The following is a 21,503-nucleotide window of genomic DNA, read 5'->3' as shown; positions in this document are numbered from 1 at the left end:
TGACAAATTTCAGATGGATAAATGATCTTGATTTTGTTATTTGACAGATTCTGTTCATTTGGTTATGGTAATTCTCATAACCTTGATCGCTAAAATTACCATAAAAGCAACGGATAGAGAGGCTTAAAATATTTAGAACAAGCTGGTGGGAATCCTTATGTGGAGATGCCTTTCTATTCTCTTCATGTAGGAATATAACTAAGACAACTAGCTCCAATAATTGTTTTCTATGTACAAGTTGTTCAATTCCTGTTCCTCTTTCTTCTGTTAACATATTATGTTCTTTCTTTGCTCTAAAATAACTCCGAAGGCATCAGTTCATTACATCAGGAATTTAGTTGTTATGCTATTATTCTTCTATAACAATTCTTCCATCACTTTCTTTTTTCCAGTGTTGAAGGCAACAATTTTGGAAAAGAAAGACGAATAGATTCTTAGAATTTTCTTCGATCTGGCTTGATTGATGGCTCGCGCAACAATGTTCACTCTACACCTGATTAAGGAACAATTGAACTGCATACTGAAAACCTCAGGGTTGACATCCTTGTAGTTTTTACCTGCTAAGCCTTTATTAGTTTAACTGAAAAAAAAAATTAACTACCAATAGCTTCCATTGCTATTCTTTAGGAACAAATAGCCAAGGACTTGAACTATGAGAACATAATTTTAGGATGAGGAATATATTCCAGGGATATTCTATAATAATACAACTGAACCAGAAAATATTTTTAACTCAATGATTATCTTGCCAGCAGAATCCGCCCTCGATCGGTTATTTAAGTCGTGAATAACACTAGCCAGCCATGTTCCATCTAATAAGCTTTTTCCAGAAATTCTTGTGGGATGCACTAATGCATTCCACCAGCATACAGTGGATGGTGAATGAGATACAAGACATGGAAAAATGTGGGATGAATGATTCTGATCCTGCCGCCATAAGGATATATCGGCTTTTATAGTCTCTTAAACAAATTTAGAATGCTTATGGTGACAAGAATCCATACACGACTGACCCAACCTCAATGCAACAAGTGATGATAGCGCGGTCCGATTAGTATTTCTTTATTTTCTTTGTCCTCAAGCTTCTCGAAAATGTCAAACCCCTGCATGATTTTCAGAATGTTTGCTCTTGTATGGGGTTGATGGCTGATAGAACCTAAAGCTTTTAAATGGCATGCTAGAGGTGACTTTATTTTATTTACAGCAAAACCAACACTATCTAATTTCATAAGCTGTTTCCTACTCATTAAGAATCTGAGTTCACTGATCAAGTCCCTCTCTCACTTTCTCTTTTTTTTCCTGTCTATTCTCCATCTCGGGGAAAACAGATTTTCTTCGTCGAAATCCTGTCAGAATCGGCCTATAAAAATCACTCTGTCTGCCACAAGAATTTGTTCCATTTTACAGTTCCTGCATACATCTTAACCTCCCAATTGATCACCATTTCCTATATGGAAATATTCTATAATAAATAATCTGTCCCGTTCAGTTTCCCTTTGTATCTTAACCTCTCGCTCGATTTCCAGGATACTTGAACAGCAAACACCGATCTTTGTATCTTTCAATTCACGTGCTTGTGTGAGGTTCCAGTTTTTGAACAACGAACCATAAAAAAGAAGTTCACATTTTCAGTACTCGGTTTGCCAGCAGTAATCATTAGTGCTTTGTATCTTTAGTTTGATGTTGAAAATTATGATCATTGATAGCTTAGCAGAAGTGCCGAGCTACAGCAACTCTACCAGTCACCATACATTAAATTTGCTATATACTACTGCCAAGAAGTATATCATGGTAAATTAAGCAATATAGAAAGACAATTCAGCCGACATTATTCCGCAGGAATAAAATCAGTCTGCTTTCACATTATCTGCTAATGCTGGATGACAATATCGTTACAGACGAAGTGGTGTTTGGAAGGCAGTTATTTTTGAAAAAACATTTCGCTAGAAATTCATTAAAAATATTTTTTATTTATTTTTAATTTATTTTTAACATTAAGACATCAAAACAATTAAAAAAAATAAGTTATTGCGGATCTCCCGCGCTGCCGATCATGACTAAAATAATAACATCCCATTAAAATTCACTGCTTACCTTTAAGAACTTTTTCTATTAAAGTATGGATTTTTGTTTTATCTGTCTTGGCTTCTTTACTTAACCTTTTGACCTGTAAGCATGGAAACAGAAATATTGAAAAGAATCTAAATTTTTCTGGTCCACACTCACACACACACAAAACTTTTAAAATTTTCTGGTGCTATTTCCGGCGAAAAGTAGCGGTGTAATATTATCCGTCAATATTGTCGTTGTTATTTGTCAAAACATATAATGGAATTGGATGCCTAAGTGATTGAAAGATAGCTAGATAGCTTGAAACCAACTATTCCTCGTTCCTGAAAAATTGCAATGGACCACCTCCTTGAATTCCCTCCACCAATTATAATTATATTATAAGTATATATTAAGAAATACTAAAACACATGCGAAAAACAATGTTGATGGTTTAAAGTATTTTTCCTATTTTACCCCTCTCAAAACCATCCAAATGCCTAGCTATTGGAGGTATTTTTGTAATTTTATAGGGTTCATTTGTTATTACCATATTAATAAAGATATATTTATCCTTTTAAATATGTTATGTAAAGTGAAATGATTTCCTTACTTTTGGAATTAAAATGTTTGAAGGTTATATCAAAGGGAAATTTTATCTTTTTATTTTGTACACAATAAAATAATTAAATTACTTCTAAAAAAATTATCTTTTTCATTAATGGTCCAGGGCGTTTTGATATTTTTATAATTATTGTTTTTGTAATAATTGATTAATAGAGGGGCTTCATTGAAATTTTATTTTTTAATATAGTAAAATTACTTGGATGCTCCTAGGATCAAAAAAATTAAAGTTTCTTTACAAGGGCTTTTTCATCTTTTTATCTTGGCTTTTTTTGTTATTCTAGAAAAAGATAAAGAGGCACTTTGATCTTTTAGTACATATAAAATATTAATAAAAAAGGTTGTTGGTGTATGTCTAGCGACGTTCGACGATTAAAAACCACCTTTAAATATAGCATTGGAGGCGCATTGACATCATCTACGTGGTGGTGTGGTGTGTATGTGGTAGAGCTTTGGTTGAAGTTCGATATACTTTTTTCTTCTCCTCCCTCTTTTCGCTCTCTTTTTCTTATCAAAGTATGAACGTGTTCTATCATTTGTTTTGTGTTTCCAATTTAATCCTTATTTTTTTTATTATTATATCTTTTGTTTTTTTGTCTTATTCTAATTGATTTTTTTCTTCAATTTCATCCATATCATTTAGTTTAATTTGATTTTCATTTCTTTTAATCTTTTTATGTTATTTTACTAATTAAATTTTGTTTTCAATTTCATTTCTAAATATTTGATTTTTATCGAATTTGGTCCCCATTCTTTTATTATTTTTTGTTTAGATGATTTTCTTATTTCATTTTTTCCCAATTTAATCCCTTGGCATTTTTTTAGTTGAAAATTTTCTTCATTGTTTTTTACCCTTCTATGGGTTAGTTTTGTTCTTGTAACCAAGGTTACGGGTTTCAAAGATTAACACGAGTTGAGTTTAATTTTTTTAAGTTTTTTATAAAATTAATATATTTTTAATTTTATTGGTCAAAATTTAATTTTTTTTTTCACTTTCCTTTTTATGGGTTTAACTTGATCCTATGTTGACTTGGATTTTTTTTTTCGTTGCTTTTTAAAATTTTTTTTTTCGTTGTTAAGCATTTTTTTTATTGAGAATTTTACGTCGTTGATTTTTGAATTTTTCTTTTTTATGGTCAGTCTCGGTCTAATGACCATGATTACAGGTTTTAAAGGTAAGCATAGTTTGACTTTGGTCTTTTAAAAAAAAATTATTTTTTTTATTTCATCTTTCGATATATATTTTTTTTTAGAATTGATCTTTGTGTTTTTCTTTTTACTTTCCTCGCTATGGATCTATGTTAATCATGTGCTCTTGGTTGTGAGATTAGTAAATTAACTCAGGTTGATCCATATTTTTTTAAAAAAATTTCATAATTCAATAAGGGGTTGTTTGATAGTTAGAATTCATAATTTTATTCAATTTTCTTTCATTGATGACTTTTTATATCTTTTATTGATATTCATAATCATCATTTGATTGAACAAAAACAAAATATCCTAAGAATTAAAGTTATTAGACACAACTAAGTGTATGATCTATGTTGCGAGCTTAAATATATTAATCTAAATTATCCATTAATCAAATATTAATTAATTTAATTAGATACATGTATATGCATTTTAATTTATTATTGATAACTTTTTATATCCAAGAATACATTGAAAAATCTTGTATATTTTTTTTTGTTGATTCATTCAACTCGCGGCAAAACATGAATCACATGGCTAGTAATTATAAGAACTTGTGAAATTTTTTTTTTATTCTAACACAATATGTAACGCTATGGTCCTCTTTTTAAGCTTGTTATTAACATGAATCAAGTAGATCATGGACCGTTGCCTTGTTCTAGTGATGGAGACAGATCTACTTGCCAAATATATTGAGATGTATATAATGAGCTTCATAGTTGCTGTAATGACCACATCAAGTAATGAATCTTTCGCTGGAGAATCAAATCATAAAAACAGTGAACATTAGAACCCAAACACACGAATTTCCCAAGGAAATACTGCATGTTCCAATATCACGATTCATTGTCGTTGGTCTCATCTCCAGAAAGTACTTATAATGATATTATTGACAGATCACTAAATTGCAAGCGGAAGCGTTTGTAGTCCAACGGTTAGGATAATTGCCTTCCAAGCAATAGACCCGGGTTCGACTCCCGGCAGACGCAGATTTGGAGTTCTACAAGATTTTGTTTGTCTAATTTTTTCTTCTTTTATCCGTTGCCTATTTTGCCTTGCAAGTCGCAGCGAACAAGGCCCGGAAGCAAATCCATCCAATAGGGCTTTAGATAGTTCCTAGATAGATGGTCCGCCGACCAACCTAATTTTTTCCCATCATAAATAAATGATGTAAAGGCAGTCCAAATGTTTTTAAAGAAGAAAAAAAAATCGAGAATTGAATGATTGACTTGGGTTTAATTAACTCGTGTAATTTTAATAATATGAATAAAAAATTAAAAAAAAACAAAAAAAAAAGTGAATAAAAAAATAACTTCAAGTTAGCATCTTAAATCAACAACCTGGTTATAATAACGATGCAATTTCGAAAAAAAATGTTCAACTATTGCAGAAGCTCGCATGTGCCGCACAAAAAAGTGCAGCTCCTCTTTACTCTTGTCAATTATTTTTTCTTTAAAAATTATATATATATATATATATATATATATATATATATTAAAATACTCAATTGCTCCTAGGACTATTTAATAATTATAAAAAAAAACCATAATGAAATGAATAAAACTTCCCTAAATGCAAGTTCAAGAAAATAAATTTGCAAGTTAATTTATTACACTGTACAGGAAATAAAAAGTTAAAAAAGCTCTTTGCCTCCTAGTTATTTTTTTATTTAATTTTAAAATTAAATTAATAATTTTCTTATATAACAAAATTGTGAAGAGATAAATGTATCCCATTCAATTTAATAATGCTATTTGAATCTCGTGAAAAAACCATTTTATTCCTTAATTTGTGCCTTTTTAGCTTCTACTATATAGGGTAAAAAAATTATTACATTAGAGTCCACACCTTTTTTCATTTATGGCCTTTAGGTTTTTTTTATAATTATATTTTGAATAAATTTCGGTTGCTTTTTTTGAAACTTAAATAGCTTTAATTCCTATAAAATGCGGAAACACCTGGTGGTGTGGACTTTTCCACTGCATCCACGCCCTTTTTTTTTTTTCAATCAAGCATCCACAAAATCGACCATGCAATTATTTGAGTCAATAAAAATAAAAACTTAATTTGAAAAACATTGTCGAGGGGGCATGCCGATGCGACGCTGTCTGGCGACGACAAAGGTTCTTTATTGTGCCTCCTATGTGAGATTTTATGTGTTGGGAAGGGTTTTTTAGATTTAATTATAAAATTATGATTAATTTTTAGGAGTCGTCACCTAGTATTTGGTCACTAGAAACCTATGGTCTGTGAGAGTCTGAGTAAGGGACTGGTTATGCAAGGAAAAGACGCATCATCCCCAGTGCACCATACCTAAAGTAAGTTGCATTGTTGTTTGATTTTTTTTTCTAAGTCGGGTTTCTATTCGTTGGTCTTTTCTAAGGTTCAAGGCAGATCTCTCTTCATGAGAGAGTCTCTACCTTGTTGGGCTAAATCCTAACCGTTATAAAGTCTTAATTTTATCATCGCATTTATTTACACCTGAGGGAGTACTCTATCGCGTAATTTTACACCCCACAGATATTAAAGTCTACATCTGGACCCTAAAAAAAGATTGAAAAAGGTTTTTTGATATTTTGACCCAACCTTAATGGATGATCATAAATTGGTTACGATATCCAGTTTTTGGATGTTCAAAACATGAGAAAGATGCAATTTTTGTTTTTTTTATATGAAAAATATGCTTGGAAAAATTTTAGGATTTGACCGTATGCAACAAAATATTTTTTCTTTTTGAAATTTTTATTTTATTTTTTTTTGAAAATATTTCGGAGAAAACCAGGTATTTTAATACCGAATTTGTATCTTACAGTGTAAGTATACAATCCAATATTGAGCAAAATTGGTAGAAAAACATTTGAGAAAATCATATTTTTTTAAAAAAGGATTTTTGAAAATGTTTTTGGAAAATTTTAGTTTTTTTCTTATTTTTTTCTATTTTTTTTACATATATATTAAGTAATTAAATATTATCAAAGCATGTGGGCTGGGCCCAGCACAGGCCCAGAAAATAGGTGGGCTGATATCGGCCCAAAATGGTTGGGTCGGGCTCGGCCCAATACACTCCCTATATTTTGGGGACGGGCTAGACTCGGCCCAGCCAACTGGGCTAGGCTAAGATAGGTCCAACCCAAAGCAACTTAGTCACTAGCACAACCCAGTGACTAAGTTGCAAGAAATAGTGCAACGTGAATTATAATTCGTGTTGCACTGTTCACGTGCAGCGATAACAAAGAAGGGAGGAAGAAGAGGAAAAGAGAAGGGAGGCTTACTTGGCGTTGAAGGAGCTGATGGCCTGACTGGTGGCGCACGGTGCGACTAGAGGTGGTGAGGCCGGCGACTGGCTCTAGTTGCAGCTGGAAGAAGAAGAAAAGGCTTGCAAAGGAAAGGGGAAGCTTGCGGTTGGAACTGTTGGAGTGGCGGAGGAGAGAGTTGTTGCCCTAACTGCTGTTGGGAAAAAAAAACTTCTGGGTGAGGTGGTTACTACTGCTGGGGTCACGGTGGCAGAGAAGAAGAGTTTTACAGAGGAGAGAGAGAAGTGGTGCAACCACCATGTGAGATGTTTTGATGGTTACTTGAGGTGGAGACAACGGTGAGAAGACAGATGGTGGTGGTGGTGGTGGTTGAAAGCCACGGCAAAGAGAGAGAAGAGAAAGGGCTGGTTGCAGGAAAACTGAGCAGGGAATGCTGGTTTTTGGCCAATTTTGCGTTCAATTTTCTTCTCCCTCGGGTTATCAAATTCGCCTCTATTTACAAGCAGTGGAAGAGGGCAATCTTGTCTACACTAGAGAAAATTTTTAGCCCTTGATTTGGTTGGGAAAAATCCCAACCGTTGGCTTAAAGTGTGCATTATGAGCTGTTCAATCTGCAGAAAAAGGCTTCTTGAGTTGGCCTGTTTAGACCAGCATCGATGCCGTCTCGTTGCTATTCAGACTGAAATGTTCAGTTGGGGTTGTAAAGCAACTGCAGGGGATCATTTGCATGCACGTTATGTTAGGTTTGATGAAGGAATGAAGCATTAAATGCATCTGAAAAGTAGTCATCCGGGCAACATTCTCGGGTAAAATCAGGGAAGATAATGAACAATGTCATACGACATGTTGTCTGGTTCCTTTTTTTTTGGATAACCTAGAATTGGGTTATGACAAACATGTAAAAACATAATTTAATTAAAAAATTAAAATAATATTTTTTAATATTAAAATGATAGTATACTGAATTGACTTGGGTCAACTCAAGTTATGAGACTATGATAACCCAATGAATAAATAAATAAAACAAATTATGAAACCTGATTTTTAATTGATTAAATATTAAATGATAAAATTTTAAAAAAATCAATTAAAAAGAGCCTAAAAAACAAACTAAGTTAATTTGTCAAACTTATAATCCGAGTCGTAAGACCAATATAATTTTACAGAAAGTAAATCAAAATAAATTACTAAGTTCAATTTCTAATAAGCTTAATATTATAGGATGAGATTCCTTGTGTATATATTTTTTTTCTTTTTATATATATTTAATTTTTTAAATGAATCATATAAACTAACTATTATAATATCAGTAAGTAATTTTATAATATTGGAGAAGTAACCGATAACATTGTAATTTTAAAACCTTAACAACTTTAATCAATCAAAACAAAATCTACCTCTTCATTAACAGCATCATCTTTGCCATAAAAACTACATCTCTCCTTTATGGGTTAAATCACTACATCCCAAAAAAAAAGATTTTCTTTTAATCAAAACTCTTCTTCTTTATTTATGTTTTTTTTATTCTGATCGAAATATTTTTTTTTCATTAGAAGCACAATTTTCTAAATAAAAAATAATCATGATCTGAAATCAAATTTCAATTAAGAAAAATATAACTTTATAATTTTAACATTGTTATGTGAAAAAATAAAAAAATAATAATTAAAATCTTTGTCTCTTCTCCTCCTTTTTTATTTCTTTCTCTCTCCTCTCTAGGTTTGAAGGATTGAAACATGATAAAAATAAAATTCTATGTCTGAAGTGTAAGAAATTAAGATTACAAGGACTAAAGATGATAAACAAAAACTATAGGGACTACACTGTAAATCTTTGCACCTTAGAACAATTGAAAATTTAAAATTACATTGTTAGATTGCACAGTGCAATCCATGGTACAAATATATTCGTGTGCATAATAGGGTCAGCAGGAAAAGGTTTTTTTTTTTTTTAATTTTAATAATCTTTTGCATTTAAAAAAAATGTTTAAAAACATGACTACTCAATGAGAAGTAAATAAAACATGGGCAGCAGGATCCAAACCTCTCCAATGGAAGCAACAGCTCAACTCCATGATTATTCCACAACCCAGACGATTCACATTTGATGGATGGAGTTGGTTGTGACCTGTGAACCAAATCAATCTCGTTAGATTAAATTAAAAATAATTTTATTAACATGTTTTTTTTCATTTTTAATTAAAAAAATAGTGAAAATAAAAAAATTTGTGGATACAAGTAATCAAATAAATCAAAAACCATAAACGATAAATAAAAATAAAACTTGAAAAATTAAAAAATAAATATAAATTACGATATTTAATCTCACAATATAAAATATTTATCAAGTTTTATTTTTTAAATTAATTTTTTAAAATATTTTTTTATTCAATCAAATGATAATAGAAACTGAGACACAAATTAAATCTATTAAATAAAAAAAGAAAAAAATATTATTCAATGCTTCACATGTTTGAAAAGATTTTTTTTTCAAAAATAAAGTTCATATATGCAAAAGATATAAAAAAAATTATAGATAAATAAGAAAAAAATCTTCAAATTTTAAATTCATAACCAAAAAAATATCATTAATTTAAAAGAGGTTTTCTAAACAAAATAAAAGGGAGAATGAGTATTAATCTACATATAAATAAAAAGATTGAGAAAAAAAATATAAAAAACATTAATTTAAAAAAAGAATTAGAAAAAAAATTATTTATAAAAAAATATTTAATCTTACAAGATGAGATATTTACCCGGTTGTGTTTGCTAAATTTATTTATTAAAATAATTTTTTTATTCAATCAAATAAATAATAGAAATAGAGACAAAGTAAATTGAAGGAATAAAATAAAAGGAGAAAAAATATTATTTAAGGTTGCATATATTAAAAATATTATCTGAAAAGAAAAATCTTTTATTTTCAAAAATAAATTTCATCTATACAAAAGATTAAAAAAAAAAACAATTATAGATAAATAAAAAAAACTCTTCAAAATTTAAAAGCATAACAAAAAAAACATTTATCATTTAAAAGAAATTCTCTAAACAAAATAAAAGAGAAAAGAGATATTAATCTACATATAAATAAAAATTTAAAAAGAAATTTTAAAAGAAAAGAACAGACTAGACGATGTTGGGCTTGGAAAGTCAGGTCAGCCCACTTGATCTATTTTGTTAAGACCCACATGGTTGGCCTTTTATTTTTATTTTTTTTTGGTATTTAGAACAAATAACATGTTGTTCTTCCTATTTCTTTTTTAAAAAACAACACAACGTGTCGTATATTATATTGAGATTCCGTCCATTGTAGTGGTTGAAAAATTAAAATTATAGAATTTTTTTTACCCAAAACCCTATTTTCCAACTTATTTTGATTTAAAACACCTACAAAAACATCTTAGAAATCATGATAAACATACCCATGGTTTCAAAAAACCAAAACAGCACCTCAAAAACCAAAATTAACAAATTATTTTTTTGAATTCATTGTTTTAAGTGTAGATATATATATATTTTTTATTTCTCAATTAACAAATTTTATCAGTATTCATAACGCCACTGTCTTCTTTATAAAGCATAATGCGGGATCGAATCGATAAGAAGTGAGTACCGTAGTAGTTGTATCAACTGGAAATACCGTTCTAATTAATTAAAAATCAAGATGTGAATTACAAAATTAATTAAGAGGATTAAATACTTATGTTTTGGGATTCGCATTACAAAATATTTTTAGTGGAAGCCCTCAACTGGTTGGCCAGCGGAATCCACGCACACACAATTCAACATACGCCTCTTAACGTAAATCAACCCAAACCAAGCTCATTTTGGTAATTTAATCCTTCTCCCTCCATCAACAAGACAGGACTCCCCCATGTCCCTCCCCCTGTCTTAACTGCTCTCTCGCTCATCGTCATTGACTCTCATTTGACCAAAATAGCCTCCCACGAAATGGGAAACTGCAACAGCCTCCCCTCCTCCTCCACCACCACCGACCACCACAACACTCCTCCCAATGGTGGCATAAAAGTCCTACCTCCTACTGCCACTCCACCGCCGCGATCTCAGCACCACCACCACTCCTCGGCCTCCGGATCCACTGCAGTCGGCAGAGTCCTTGGCCGGCCGAGGGAGGATGTACGAAACACATACATATTTGGTCGCGAGCTTGGTCGCGGCCAGTTTGGAGTCACGTACTTGGTTACTCACAAGGAGACTAAACAGCACTTCGCTTGCAAGTCAATTGCGTCTCGGAAGCTCATCAACCGTGATGATATTGAAGATGTTCGCCGTGAAGTACAGATCATGCATCACCTTACTGGTCACAGGTCAACACTGATCTAAACGACTCATTCTGGTTTATTAATTTGATTAACTCAAAATGCAGAATCAAGCTTAATTAACTTAAATTGCAGGTTGAACGGCGTTTCTATTTGCCGTTTCGATTGATTGGAGTAGCTTAATTGAGCTGTTTAGTTATTATTTGGTTAATTAAAATGAAAAAAAATTGAGCAATTTAGTACTTTTGGTTAATTAAAAATGCAAAATTGAGATCTTTAGCTGTCTGTCTCTGGTTAATGGGGAAAAAAAAAAATCTTGAGCTTTTAAGGACTTAGTTTAATTTTTTTTTTAAAAAAGAAAAATTTGTGATCTTTATTGTTGGTCAAATCATAATGCGAATATGTGCTTTTTATGAATTTGATTTATTAAAAATCTGCAAAATTTAAACTCTTTGAGTTTCTATGTAGTAGGAATATGGTAAAATTGAAGGGGGGCCTGCAAGGATAGACATTCTTAAGTTCTCATATTGATTGATTAGAAATTTCAGCTCTTTGGTTCTTTGATTAGTTAAAGATGCGAATTTTATGCTTTTTAGGTTTTTGATTGATTAGGGAAATGCAACGTTTTGTGCTTTTAGTTATTTGGGTCAATCAAAATATCCAAATTTGATCTTTTGTTCGGTTGATTCAGTAAAACAGCAAATTTGGGTTTTCTATCTCCTCGGTTAATCAAAAATACAAATCTGAGCTGTTTAAATTTTCTTGATTAGTTAAAAGTATGAATCTGAAATCTTTTAGTTTCCTTGCAATAGGAATATAGTGGAATTGAAGGGAGCTTATGAGGATCAGCATTCAGTGAATTTAATAATGGAGTTGTGTGAAGGAGGGGAGTTGTTTGATCGGATAATAGCAAAAGGGCATTATTCAGAGAGAGCCGCAGCTGATTTGTGTAGGCAAATTGTGACTGTTGTGCACAATTGTCATACAATGGGAGTGATTCATAGGGATTTGAAGCCCGAGAATTTCCTCTTTTTAAGTACTCATGAGGATTCGCCTTTGAAGGCTACTGATTTTGGGCTCTCTGTATTTTTTAAGCCAGGTGATTGTTTTATGGTTAATTGAAGGCACTATAATTATAATGCCTTAAAGTTATGACTTATTATTTATATTTACATATTGCACTGTAAGAATCTATCTTATCACCTTGTAATTTAGTTAAATGTTACATTTTACGAATGATAATAAATATTATTATTATTGATGATTTGCTGGTGATAAATCTTAACTCCAATTCTCTGTGTGTTTGCAGGAGATGTGTTTAAAGACCTTGTTGGAAGTGCTTATTATGTAGCTCCTGAAGTATTGCGACGAAACTATGGAGCTGAGGTTGACATTTGGAGTGCAGGGGTCATATTATATATTCTTCTCAGTGGTGTCCCACCATTCTGGGGAGGTGTGGCTTTCGAACTTAATTGAGATTAGAAAATTTGGAAACACAGCTGATTATCATTGTTCTGATGCATGTTATACATGTGCAACCTTTCTGAAGAATATACTTGACATAACTTAAAACTTTGCTGGTTATACATTAAGTTCCTCTAAGTGAAGTTGATGTAGTTAAGATTTCTACTCCACTTTTGAGTTCATGGTGAACAGATAATAGGTAATGTACAGTACTCAGATGTGGTTGGTGGTCTTGCCTCTCACCTTTTTTCTTTGTTTCGTATGCAGATACTGAACAAGTCATCTTTGATTCTGTTCTCCGGGGACATATTGATTTCTCTTCTGATCCATGGCCTTCCATATCTAGTAGCGCCAAAGATCTTGTGAAGCAGATGCTAAGAGCTGATCCAAAGGAACGGCTTTCAGCAGTTGAAGTTCTAAGTAAGTTTCACTGGTGAAGCAAGTTCTTTTTCGAGATAAAAGTGGTTTGAAGGTTTTCAATTCTTGACTCCTAAAGTTCTGCATCTGATATCTTCTTCTCCATTTTCTCTTAGTCCTGCTTCATCCCTAAAGTGTGTCATTCATGGTTTATAGATATGATTGCATGAAGTCCCATATGCTTGTTTTCATTGTTGTTGGTTGGAACTTGGCATCTTTACTGTGCATCGCTTTATCCAAGTGTCCAAGCCATCCCCCATTTAACAAGAAGATTAGATTCTTCTATTTGTGTAGTAAAGCACGTGTTTGCTTGATTGGCATTAAGGACTGCTATGTTATTTTCATCATGCCTCCTTTCCCCAGTTCACTTTTTGAAAGCATCTTGTATAAAGTTATGCTTTAATCTCCTTTTACTTTGAAAGTGAAGGAGGAGACTTGATTAGACTAAAAATGCCATGCAGATCATCCATGGATGCGAGAAGATGGTGCCTCTGATAAGCCTCTTGATATTGCTGTTTTAACAAGAATGAAACAATTTAGGGCAATGAACAAACTAAAAAAAGTAGCACTGAAGGTGAGAAATTCTCTTTTTGGTTGAAGATTGTAGTATCATATTTTTGAATGTACGATTATTTGAAATTAGAAAGGTCAAGGTGGGATACCATGTTCTAAATGCAAAGAAACCAAAGGCATAAGCAGGAAAGAAAATGCTTGCTGTTCTTATTGTAGTGACAAATGTCTCTTCTTTCTTCAGGTAATTGCTGAAAACCTTTCTGAAGAAGAAATTATGGGCTTGAAGGAAATGTTTAAATCTATGGACACGGACAACAATGGAACAATCACTTTTGAGGAGTTGAAAGCTGGTCTTCCAAAACTGGGTACTAAGCTTTCTGAGTCTGAAGTGAGGCAGTTAATGGAAGCGGTAATGTATCTGTTCCACCTGAGCTTAATGGTGCCTTCAGATTCTTTTATTCTATTCATGCACAGAGAATAGTATTAGGATAGCCCTACAGAAATATTTATCATTCTCAATTGAGCAGTCGACTCTTCCCAAACTGAACCTCTCGTTTTAGATCAGGATTAAAGAATGAAGCCATTAGGATTCAGAAGTGATGTGGAAATTCGTCACCCACACTGGTGAATTGGAAAAATAGAATCTTTCCATTCATCTTATACCTTTAAAATGCAATTACAATGCTCAAGAATGAAGAGAATATTGCTCAAAGCAACAGCAGAGAAATGCTGCATTTTTCTGAGGCAGTTCTTTATGGCTACCTCTGGTATTTTAGATGCATGTTGTTTCTCATTTTGATGACCTGTTCTGTGGTTCAGCTGAAATTGATGAGCTGCTTTTTCAGGCTGATGTGGATGGAAACGGAACAATTGATTACATTGAGTTTATAACAGCTACCATGCACATGAATAGAATGGAAAGAGAGGACCATTTATACAAAGCCTTTGAATATTTCGACAAGGACAAGAGCGGGTATTTACTTCTACTTATCTAAAACTTTGTATTTCTGTGAATTTCTTTTCCTGTACTCGTATGTGAGCATTGACCTGTCTTGTTTATATATATAGGTACATCACAATGGAAGAGTTGGAGCAAGCCCTTATGAAATATAATATGGGTGATACAAAAACAATAAAAGAGATCATTGCAGAAGTTGACACAGACCATGTGCGTTTCTTATTTCAAGCTTCCTTTTCTGCTGATTTTGCTTTTTTGAGGTCAAGGGACGGAAAGATATAGTTTCTTTTACCAAAACTTGGTGCACAGATGTTTCTTGCCTGAGAAAATTTGGGTTCCAAAACTTTTATATAAAATTGTAAGGATCCGGGGACCTGTTTAGCCAATATACTTGCACAATTAAATAAGAAGCTCCAGGGGATCATTCTTAAAAGGAGGTTTCATCGCTCCTGATAATGTTAAGTAATGTGTAATGCTGTGGGAGAATACAAACATATGCTATGATTACTTCATCAATATCAGGAATAATATGTTCACAACTCCTTTTGCAGGATGGAAGGATCAACTATGAAGAGTTTGTTGCCATGATGAGAAAAGGCAATCCTGAGTTGGCCCCAACCAGACGGCGCAAATGAGCTCTCGGTACATTTTGCTTTTGTTTGGCTTCAATTTGTGAATCAACTATTTATTAATTTATTTATGCTGTTGTATCATGGCTGATATCTATGTTTGACCTCAGCTTCGCCACCTTCTCACAACAAAAACTGCTCTTTGGAACCTATTGTTGTCTGCCGTATTTAGCCATTGCAGAGACACTTTGAGATGATTTTTCTTGTTTGTTCTTGAGATATTTGATATATTTCTTTACCGGTTAGGGTTAATTTTTTATTTTGTCCTTGGGAACCTTCCTGTATACCCACATTATATTTACGCTTTAATTGTGTTTTTTTCCAGTCGTCTTAGAACTAACACTGCTTGTCATTCTCATTTCATCTATCAATGGAGAAAGGATTGGAAAATGATGGTTCTTCTCATTTACTGGCAAGTTATGCTCTCTTGGAATTCTTCTTTAACATTTGAACTTTTTACAGTTGAGCTCTCAAATCTCCGGTTAATGGTGTGTTTTACCTTCCACTCTTGTTTTTTTATGGCTTTTGTGCTCATCTACAAATTATTATTATTATTATTATTATTATTATGGTTATAGATTTTTTTCTTAATGAACCATCCTTGGTATTATCTCTGTGATTAATAAAAAAAACATGGGTCAATCAGGGGCGGAGGAAGAAAAAAATTAAGGGGGTCAAATTAAAAGAATTATTTTAAAAAGGTTAAAATTTCAGTTATTTTATAAAGAGAGGGGCGGGGAAAAACATTTCTTTGGGGGCGCCCAAATATTATTATTATTATTATTATTTTTGGATTTTGTCATTGTACAAGATTTTGTATGGATTCTTACCCTTTTCCTCTGTGTTTGGTGAAGCTTTCTATATTTTTATCTAATTCTGTTAAATCATGTGACATGTGCATTAATTTATAAAATCGTTATTTGAAAAATAAAAAAGCCTATATATAAAAAAAAGTCTTAATTAAAAAAATCCAAGGAAAATTTATCATAATTTTAAAAAAAAGTGAGAATTTAGTTACAAACACTCTCGTTTTTCAAATATTTAATATTAGTTTTGGAAATATCATTTACAAATATTATCTTATTGGTCAATGCTTGGATTTTTGGCACGTGCCATGTGATTTACCGGTATTAAATGAATTAACAGAGATTTAAATAAAAAACACATAATAGAAGGGTAAAATTTGTAAAAACATTTGTACAATGGAAAAATCTATTGAAAATAAGAGTATAGGAGAAAATATTCTATTAACTTATTTTTATTACATGTGTATCTATTTTTTATTTTTATTAGAAAAATTAGCTTTTGCTTTAATATTTAACTAGGTTTTATGCCAGTGCAATGCTAGCAATTTTCAAAGCTAATTTTTATTTAATTATATAAAAAATAAAATAAATATTTGAAAGAATTTGAAAGATTTAAATTCTAACAAAAAAGTTTATTTTTTAAGCTGAAGTTTTTATCCTTTATTCATACATTTTGATGAAAAATTAGCTTTTGCTTTAATATTTAACTAGGTTTTTTTCTTATAAAAGTCTAAGATAATTAAAATAAATATTTAAAAGATATCAATAATTTAAATTAAGAACAATATCAAATGTCCTTGAGAGATTGAGAGAGGCAGAGAGCTTAAGGGGGTGGCTGCTGGTTTTGATGTCGAGAAGAAGAGACAAAGAGATTGAGACAGATTGAGAGAATTAGATTCAGAGAGGTTGGAGAGAGCATGAGAGATGAATGCTGTCTTTCTTGGCGGTTCAATTTGTTTTTTTTTTTTTTACATGAGACTTTTTTTTTAATTATATTTTTAGATAGTTTTATATGTTGATGTAAAAATTAATTTTTAAAAAATAAAAAATTATTATTTTAATAAAAAATTATTTTTTAATACATTTTCAAGAAAAAACATTTTGAAAACACTGCTATCGCACTCTAAAAAATCCCCGAAAAAAGTTGTTTTGGTGGAGGGCTGAGTTTGGTTAGGGTTACAAAGAAAGTAAATTTTAATATTTATATCTTAGTTTTGTTAAGATTGAACTGATGTAGTTTAATCAATTTTTTTCATTTTGAAATTGAAACCGAATAGAATCAAATCAAATTAAATTGTTTTTTTTAATTTTTTAATTGGTTTATTTGATTTTTTTGTATATTTTAGTTTTTTTAGTTATTTTTTTTATTTTCTCAGTTTAATAAGTTTTTTCTCATTCCTAAATCAAGTATTGTTTTTATTTAAGTAAATTATAAATTAATCTCTTTAATCTTGCAAAATAAATTAAATAATCCTTCTAGTTTCAAAATAATTTATTAATTCATTCATCATTGTTGTCTGTGCTTAATTTTATATTTATTTGTTCCAAAAAAATATTTTCTAATTTTCTCCTCAATCTTTCAATACTATCTTTTTCTTTTTTTCTTTTCCTATTTCTTAAAAACAATTCATTGAAAAGACCATGAAATGGGTGAAAAGGATGAAATAATAAATAGATTTAAAAATACAGGGGCTTATTAATTATTTTTGAAACTAGAGGAACTATTTAATTCATTATGCAAAGCTATTTTGTAGACAACCAGGAAAATATTGCATGCTTTAAATATTTTTTCCTCAACTTCGAGTCCCTTTTTAACTATTTTTCAATCCTTGAGTTCTTTTTATTCCATTGATTAAGGTATTCGTGTCAGCTTTTACACTCATACTAGGAATTGTTTTTTTATTATTAAGTTTTAGGTAGACTTCTATACCATATTTTCATTTGCAATAATTTTTTCTTTCTCGTGATCTTTTTATATAAAATCGAGGAAACCTATGAATGTATGACCAAATTTTATATATTACATAATTCATCAATCATACTTTTACATATATAAAAAATAATCAATCGTATCCTCTAGTTTATTTTTATTAAAATTTATGATCACACGTGCAACATATAATAATTTCAATATAAATTAACAAAAATATTTGTTTAAATCAATAAATATGAAATAAAATATATGTTATTGCTAGGGTTTGAATCCATAGTTATGAAATTCAATTTAGGAGTTGACCTGGTTAAAAGACCGGATTTTTTTTATTGAGTCTTGAATTTTATAGATCGACCCAGGTAAATGCAGGAAATTTATGAGCAAACCCTTCAAATAAAACAAAATATCACATCTGCACACGTTAAACCTTTACCTTTGTTGCTATCAATGCTCTCCTTCACTTGTAACTGGCCATTTCAAAAATTAACAGTAAAGAAAGAAAGAGAGACAGAGCAGAGAGAGATCTAACGCGTTTGTTACAGATAGGGAGAGAGAAACAGAGAAAGATCAACCATGAGAACTAGCAATCACTTGATAAAGGTACTCAATACCCATCCCAGGAGGTGGTATATGGCTAAGCAGTAGAGCCAACAACACAGATTGTTTGAAATTCTTAAAGTGGCCATTGCGTGCTATCAAAACACTTTCTTGATATGGGTTTTACCTATTTGTCTATTTGTTATGTTCTTCATAATCACCGCACTTTTAGGGTTCTTCATCTTTGTCTATGTTGTCACCGATAAAGGGTTGGGCAGCCCAGTCTTGAATCGTGTGTATTCTGGCTATTATCTACAGGACTGTTCAAGGTGGTTGAAGGACCGAGTAGCTAGTGATAGCTACTGGCACAAGATTAGCTCTTGTACACGAGATTCTAAGGTTTGTGGTAAGATGGGGAGAAGTATTAATGGCGTTCCTGAGACTGAGACTGTAGATTTGCCCGACCACAACTTCTCTCATCCCTCTCTCAGTCATCCTCTAGAGCCCTTTCTTCTTCTCCCCAAGTCTATACAGAAACCACATTTGAGAAGGGAAAAAAATATATCACCGGGTCTTGTTCGGGTTCGTCAGGGTCATGGGTTGACCTGCCGGGTTGACTAGATTTTACCGGGTTGTTGCATTAGCTGATCTTTTAACAAACCCGAATCGGTCCAGCTACCAGGCCGATCCAAGATTTAATAACACTATTTGAATCTAGATAAATTTGGTGACATATAGTGTAGGTGACCATTAATTTCTTTTGATTTAAAGGAGGTACTTTCATCTATTCCTACTGAGACAATTCACATGTAATGATGCACGAGACCATTTCTTTTAATGGAAAGAACTAACGTGGGTGTATATTAGAAAGAAAATAGACACAAATTAATTGATTTTTGAATTTTAACATAAAAAACAATGTTTAAGCATTGCAAGGGTATTTAAAGAAGAAAAAAAAATGTGCTACTTGAATTATAAACCCTACTAGATCTAATAAAATAATTTTATTTAGTTATATGATAAAAAAACAACTATAATAATAGAACAAATCTAAAAAGAAAAGGAAATGATAAAGATGACATGCATAAAAAGAATGATTGTCAAAAATAAAAAATAATGAGGTGAAAAAACAAAGAAGATAGAAAAAGTAACGAGTTAACTCAAGTTAGTTTGACTAACTTTATAAAATGCAAATAAAAAAATAATACCTAATTCCCAGCAATCTAAAAGTAGAAGGAAGAAATAAATCAAAATCAATTAACAAAAAGAACTTTTAAAAAATAAAACACTAGCAAATCCGAGTAAGGCCGTCAAACCTTGCGAGTCGGGTCATGAGAACGAGATAACCTACTAGAAAAAAAAATTATAAAAAAATATGAAGCTCGATTCTTAAAAACATGTTGATGGGAGAAGCTAAAAAAATATATAATGTTAACAAAATGATTCGAAAAAAGATTTGAACTAACTTTGGCAAACTCGTTGGACACACGACCTAGGTCATGAGATTGAAATGATTTCATATGAGACCCGGGTTGTGAGACCCATATCATCGCACCAAAAAAATGATAAAACCCAAATCCTAATAAATCTAATATTGAATGATGAAATTTTTTTTAAAAATCAATTCTGAAAAGGGTCTAGAGCAAAAAAAAAATAGCAATTAAAAGAATGAGGACCAACTTTAATATAAAAATAAAATAAAGCAAAATGATGAGTGATGAAATTAAAAAATATATTCAATTGAGAAGAAAGAAAAAAAATATATAGAAATAGAAAATTGAGGATCGACTTTGATATGAAAATCAAATGCTAATGGATAAAATTGAAAAAAAATTAAAAAAAATAGCAATCAAACAAAATAAAGATTAAATATGATAAAATGAACAAATTAGAGGGCAACTTTAAAATTTTACAGATCGGTGCAATTCTCGATAAAAAGAGAGAGAAAAAAGAAGACAAAAAATGTATCAAAGCATAATTACTGTGTTGTCACCAACACGCACTGTATTATCATGAAGAGTGTGGTGTGACGCTTCCAACACCATATAAGGCGTTGTTTGGCCACCATGGCACATCTCTCTCACACATTGCCTGATGATCGTGAAACCCTCTCACCTGCTGGTGCGTGCGTTTACCTAAGTATACTATAGCTTCTTGTTTACCCGGTCCTTGTACTTGTTTTAGTTTTAATTTTGATCCCTTAATATTTTTATTTTTTAAAATTAGCCAAATTCTATTTTATTTTGCAAATCCAAGCATTGACTGAACACCATGAATTTCCCTCAACATTGTATTATCCTCCTATCAAGACTACCAGAACAACCTAATAAGTCAAATTCCAAATAAAGCCAATATATAAGGATTAAATTGGAAAAAAAAGAGTTACTAAAGCAAAAAAAAAAAAAAAAAGAAGAACAAGTTCAACAACACCCCTTCTTCTTCTTTTTTAATCCCCAGGATTTCTTACACTTTGGTCCCTCAATTTATTTGTTTTACAATTTAGTTCTTTAAAATTAAAGTGCATCATGCCACCGTGTTTAACTGAAGCCTCTTTGTTTTGTTTATAATATAATTAAGAAAGATAAGCATATAGTTTAAACAAAGTCATGTATAGAAGTGGAACACGTTAGAGCACATCTATCAACAGCCCGTTTAATATTTTAATAATATTTATTTTTCAAAATATTTTTTATTTAAAAATATATTAAAATAATATTTATTTTTTAAAAATAATTATTTTTAACATTAATAAAAAAATCTAAAAATACTAAAAAAAAAAATAATTTAAAGTTTTTCTTTTTCAAAATGTTTTTTTCACCGCAAAAACATAAAAGCTATTGCAGAGCCCA

General features: G+C 31.2%; 1 protein-coding gene and 1 non-coding gene across 2 annotated transcripts; both read left to right on the top strand.

Moving 5' to 3' along the window:
* Window positions 1-4,781: 4,781 nt before the first annotated feature.
* Window positions 4,782-4,853, top strand: TRNAG-UCC (transfer RNA glycine (anticodon UCC)). The gene has a single exon. It is a non-coding gene; the product is annotated as a tRNA-Gly (tRNA).
* A 5,999-nt stretch (window positions 4,854-10,852) lies between these two features.
* On the top strand, window positions 10,853-15,768 carry LOC133701830 (calcium-dependent protein kinase 1-like). Its single transcript, XM_062125944.1, has 10 exons — window positions 10,853-11,445; window positions 12,210-12,496; window positions 12,707-12,850; window positions 13,129-13,281; window positions 13,740-13,852; window positions 14,033-14,200; window positions 14,637-14,764; window positions 14,860-14,959; window positions 15,301-15,391; window positions 15,489-15,768. The coding sequence occupies exons 1-9, from the start codon at window positions 11,069-11,071 to the stop codon at window positions 15,382-15,384; spliced, it is 1,554 nt and encodes a 517-aa protein (XP_061981928.1). The 5' UTR covers window positions 10,853-11,068; the 3' UTR covers window positions 15,385-15,391; window positions 15,489-15,768.
* Window positions 15,769-21,503: the final 5,735 nt, after the last annotated feature.

Source organism: Populus nigra, chromosome 8 (genome assembly GCF_951802175.1).
Source record: "Populus nigra chromosome 8, ddPopNigr1.1, whole genome shotgun sequence".
Taxonomy (NCBI): Eukaryota; Viridiplantae; Streptophyta; class Magnoliopsida; order Malpighiales; family Salicaceae; genus Populus; species Populus nigra.
The sequence above is the reverse complement of the archived record's forward strand: the minus strand, read 5'-3'. Positions and strand labels throughout refer to the sequence as shown.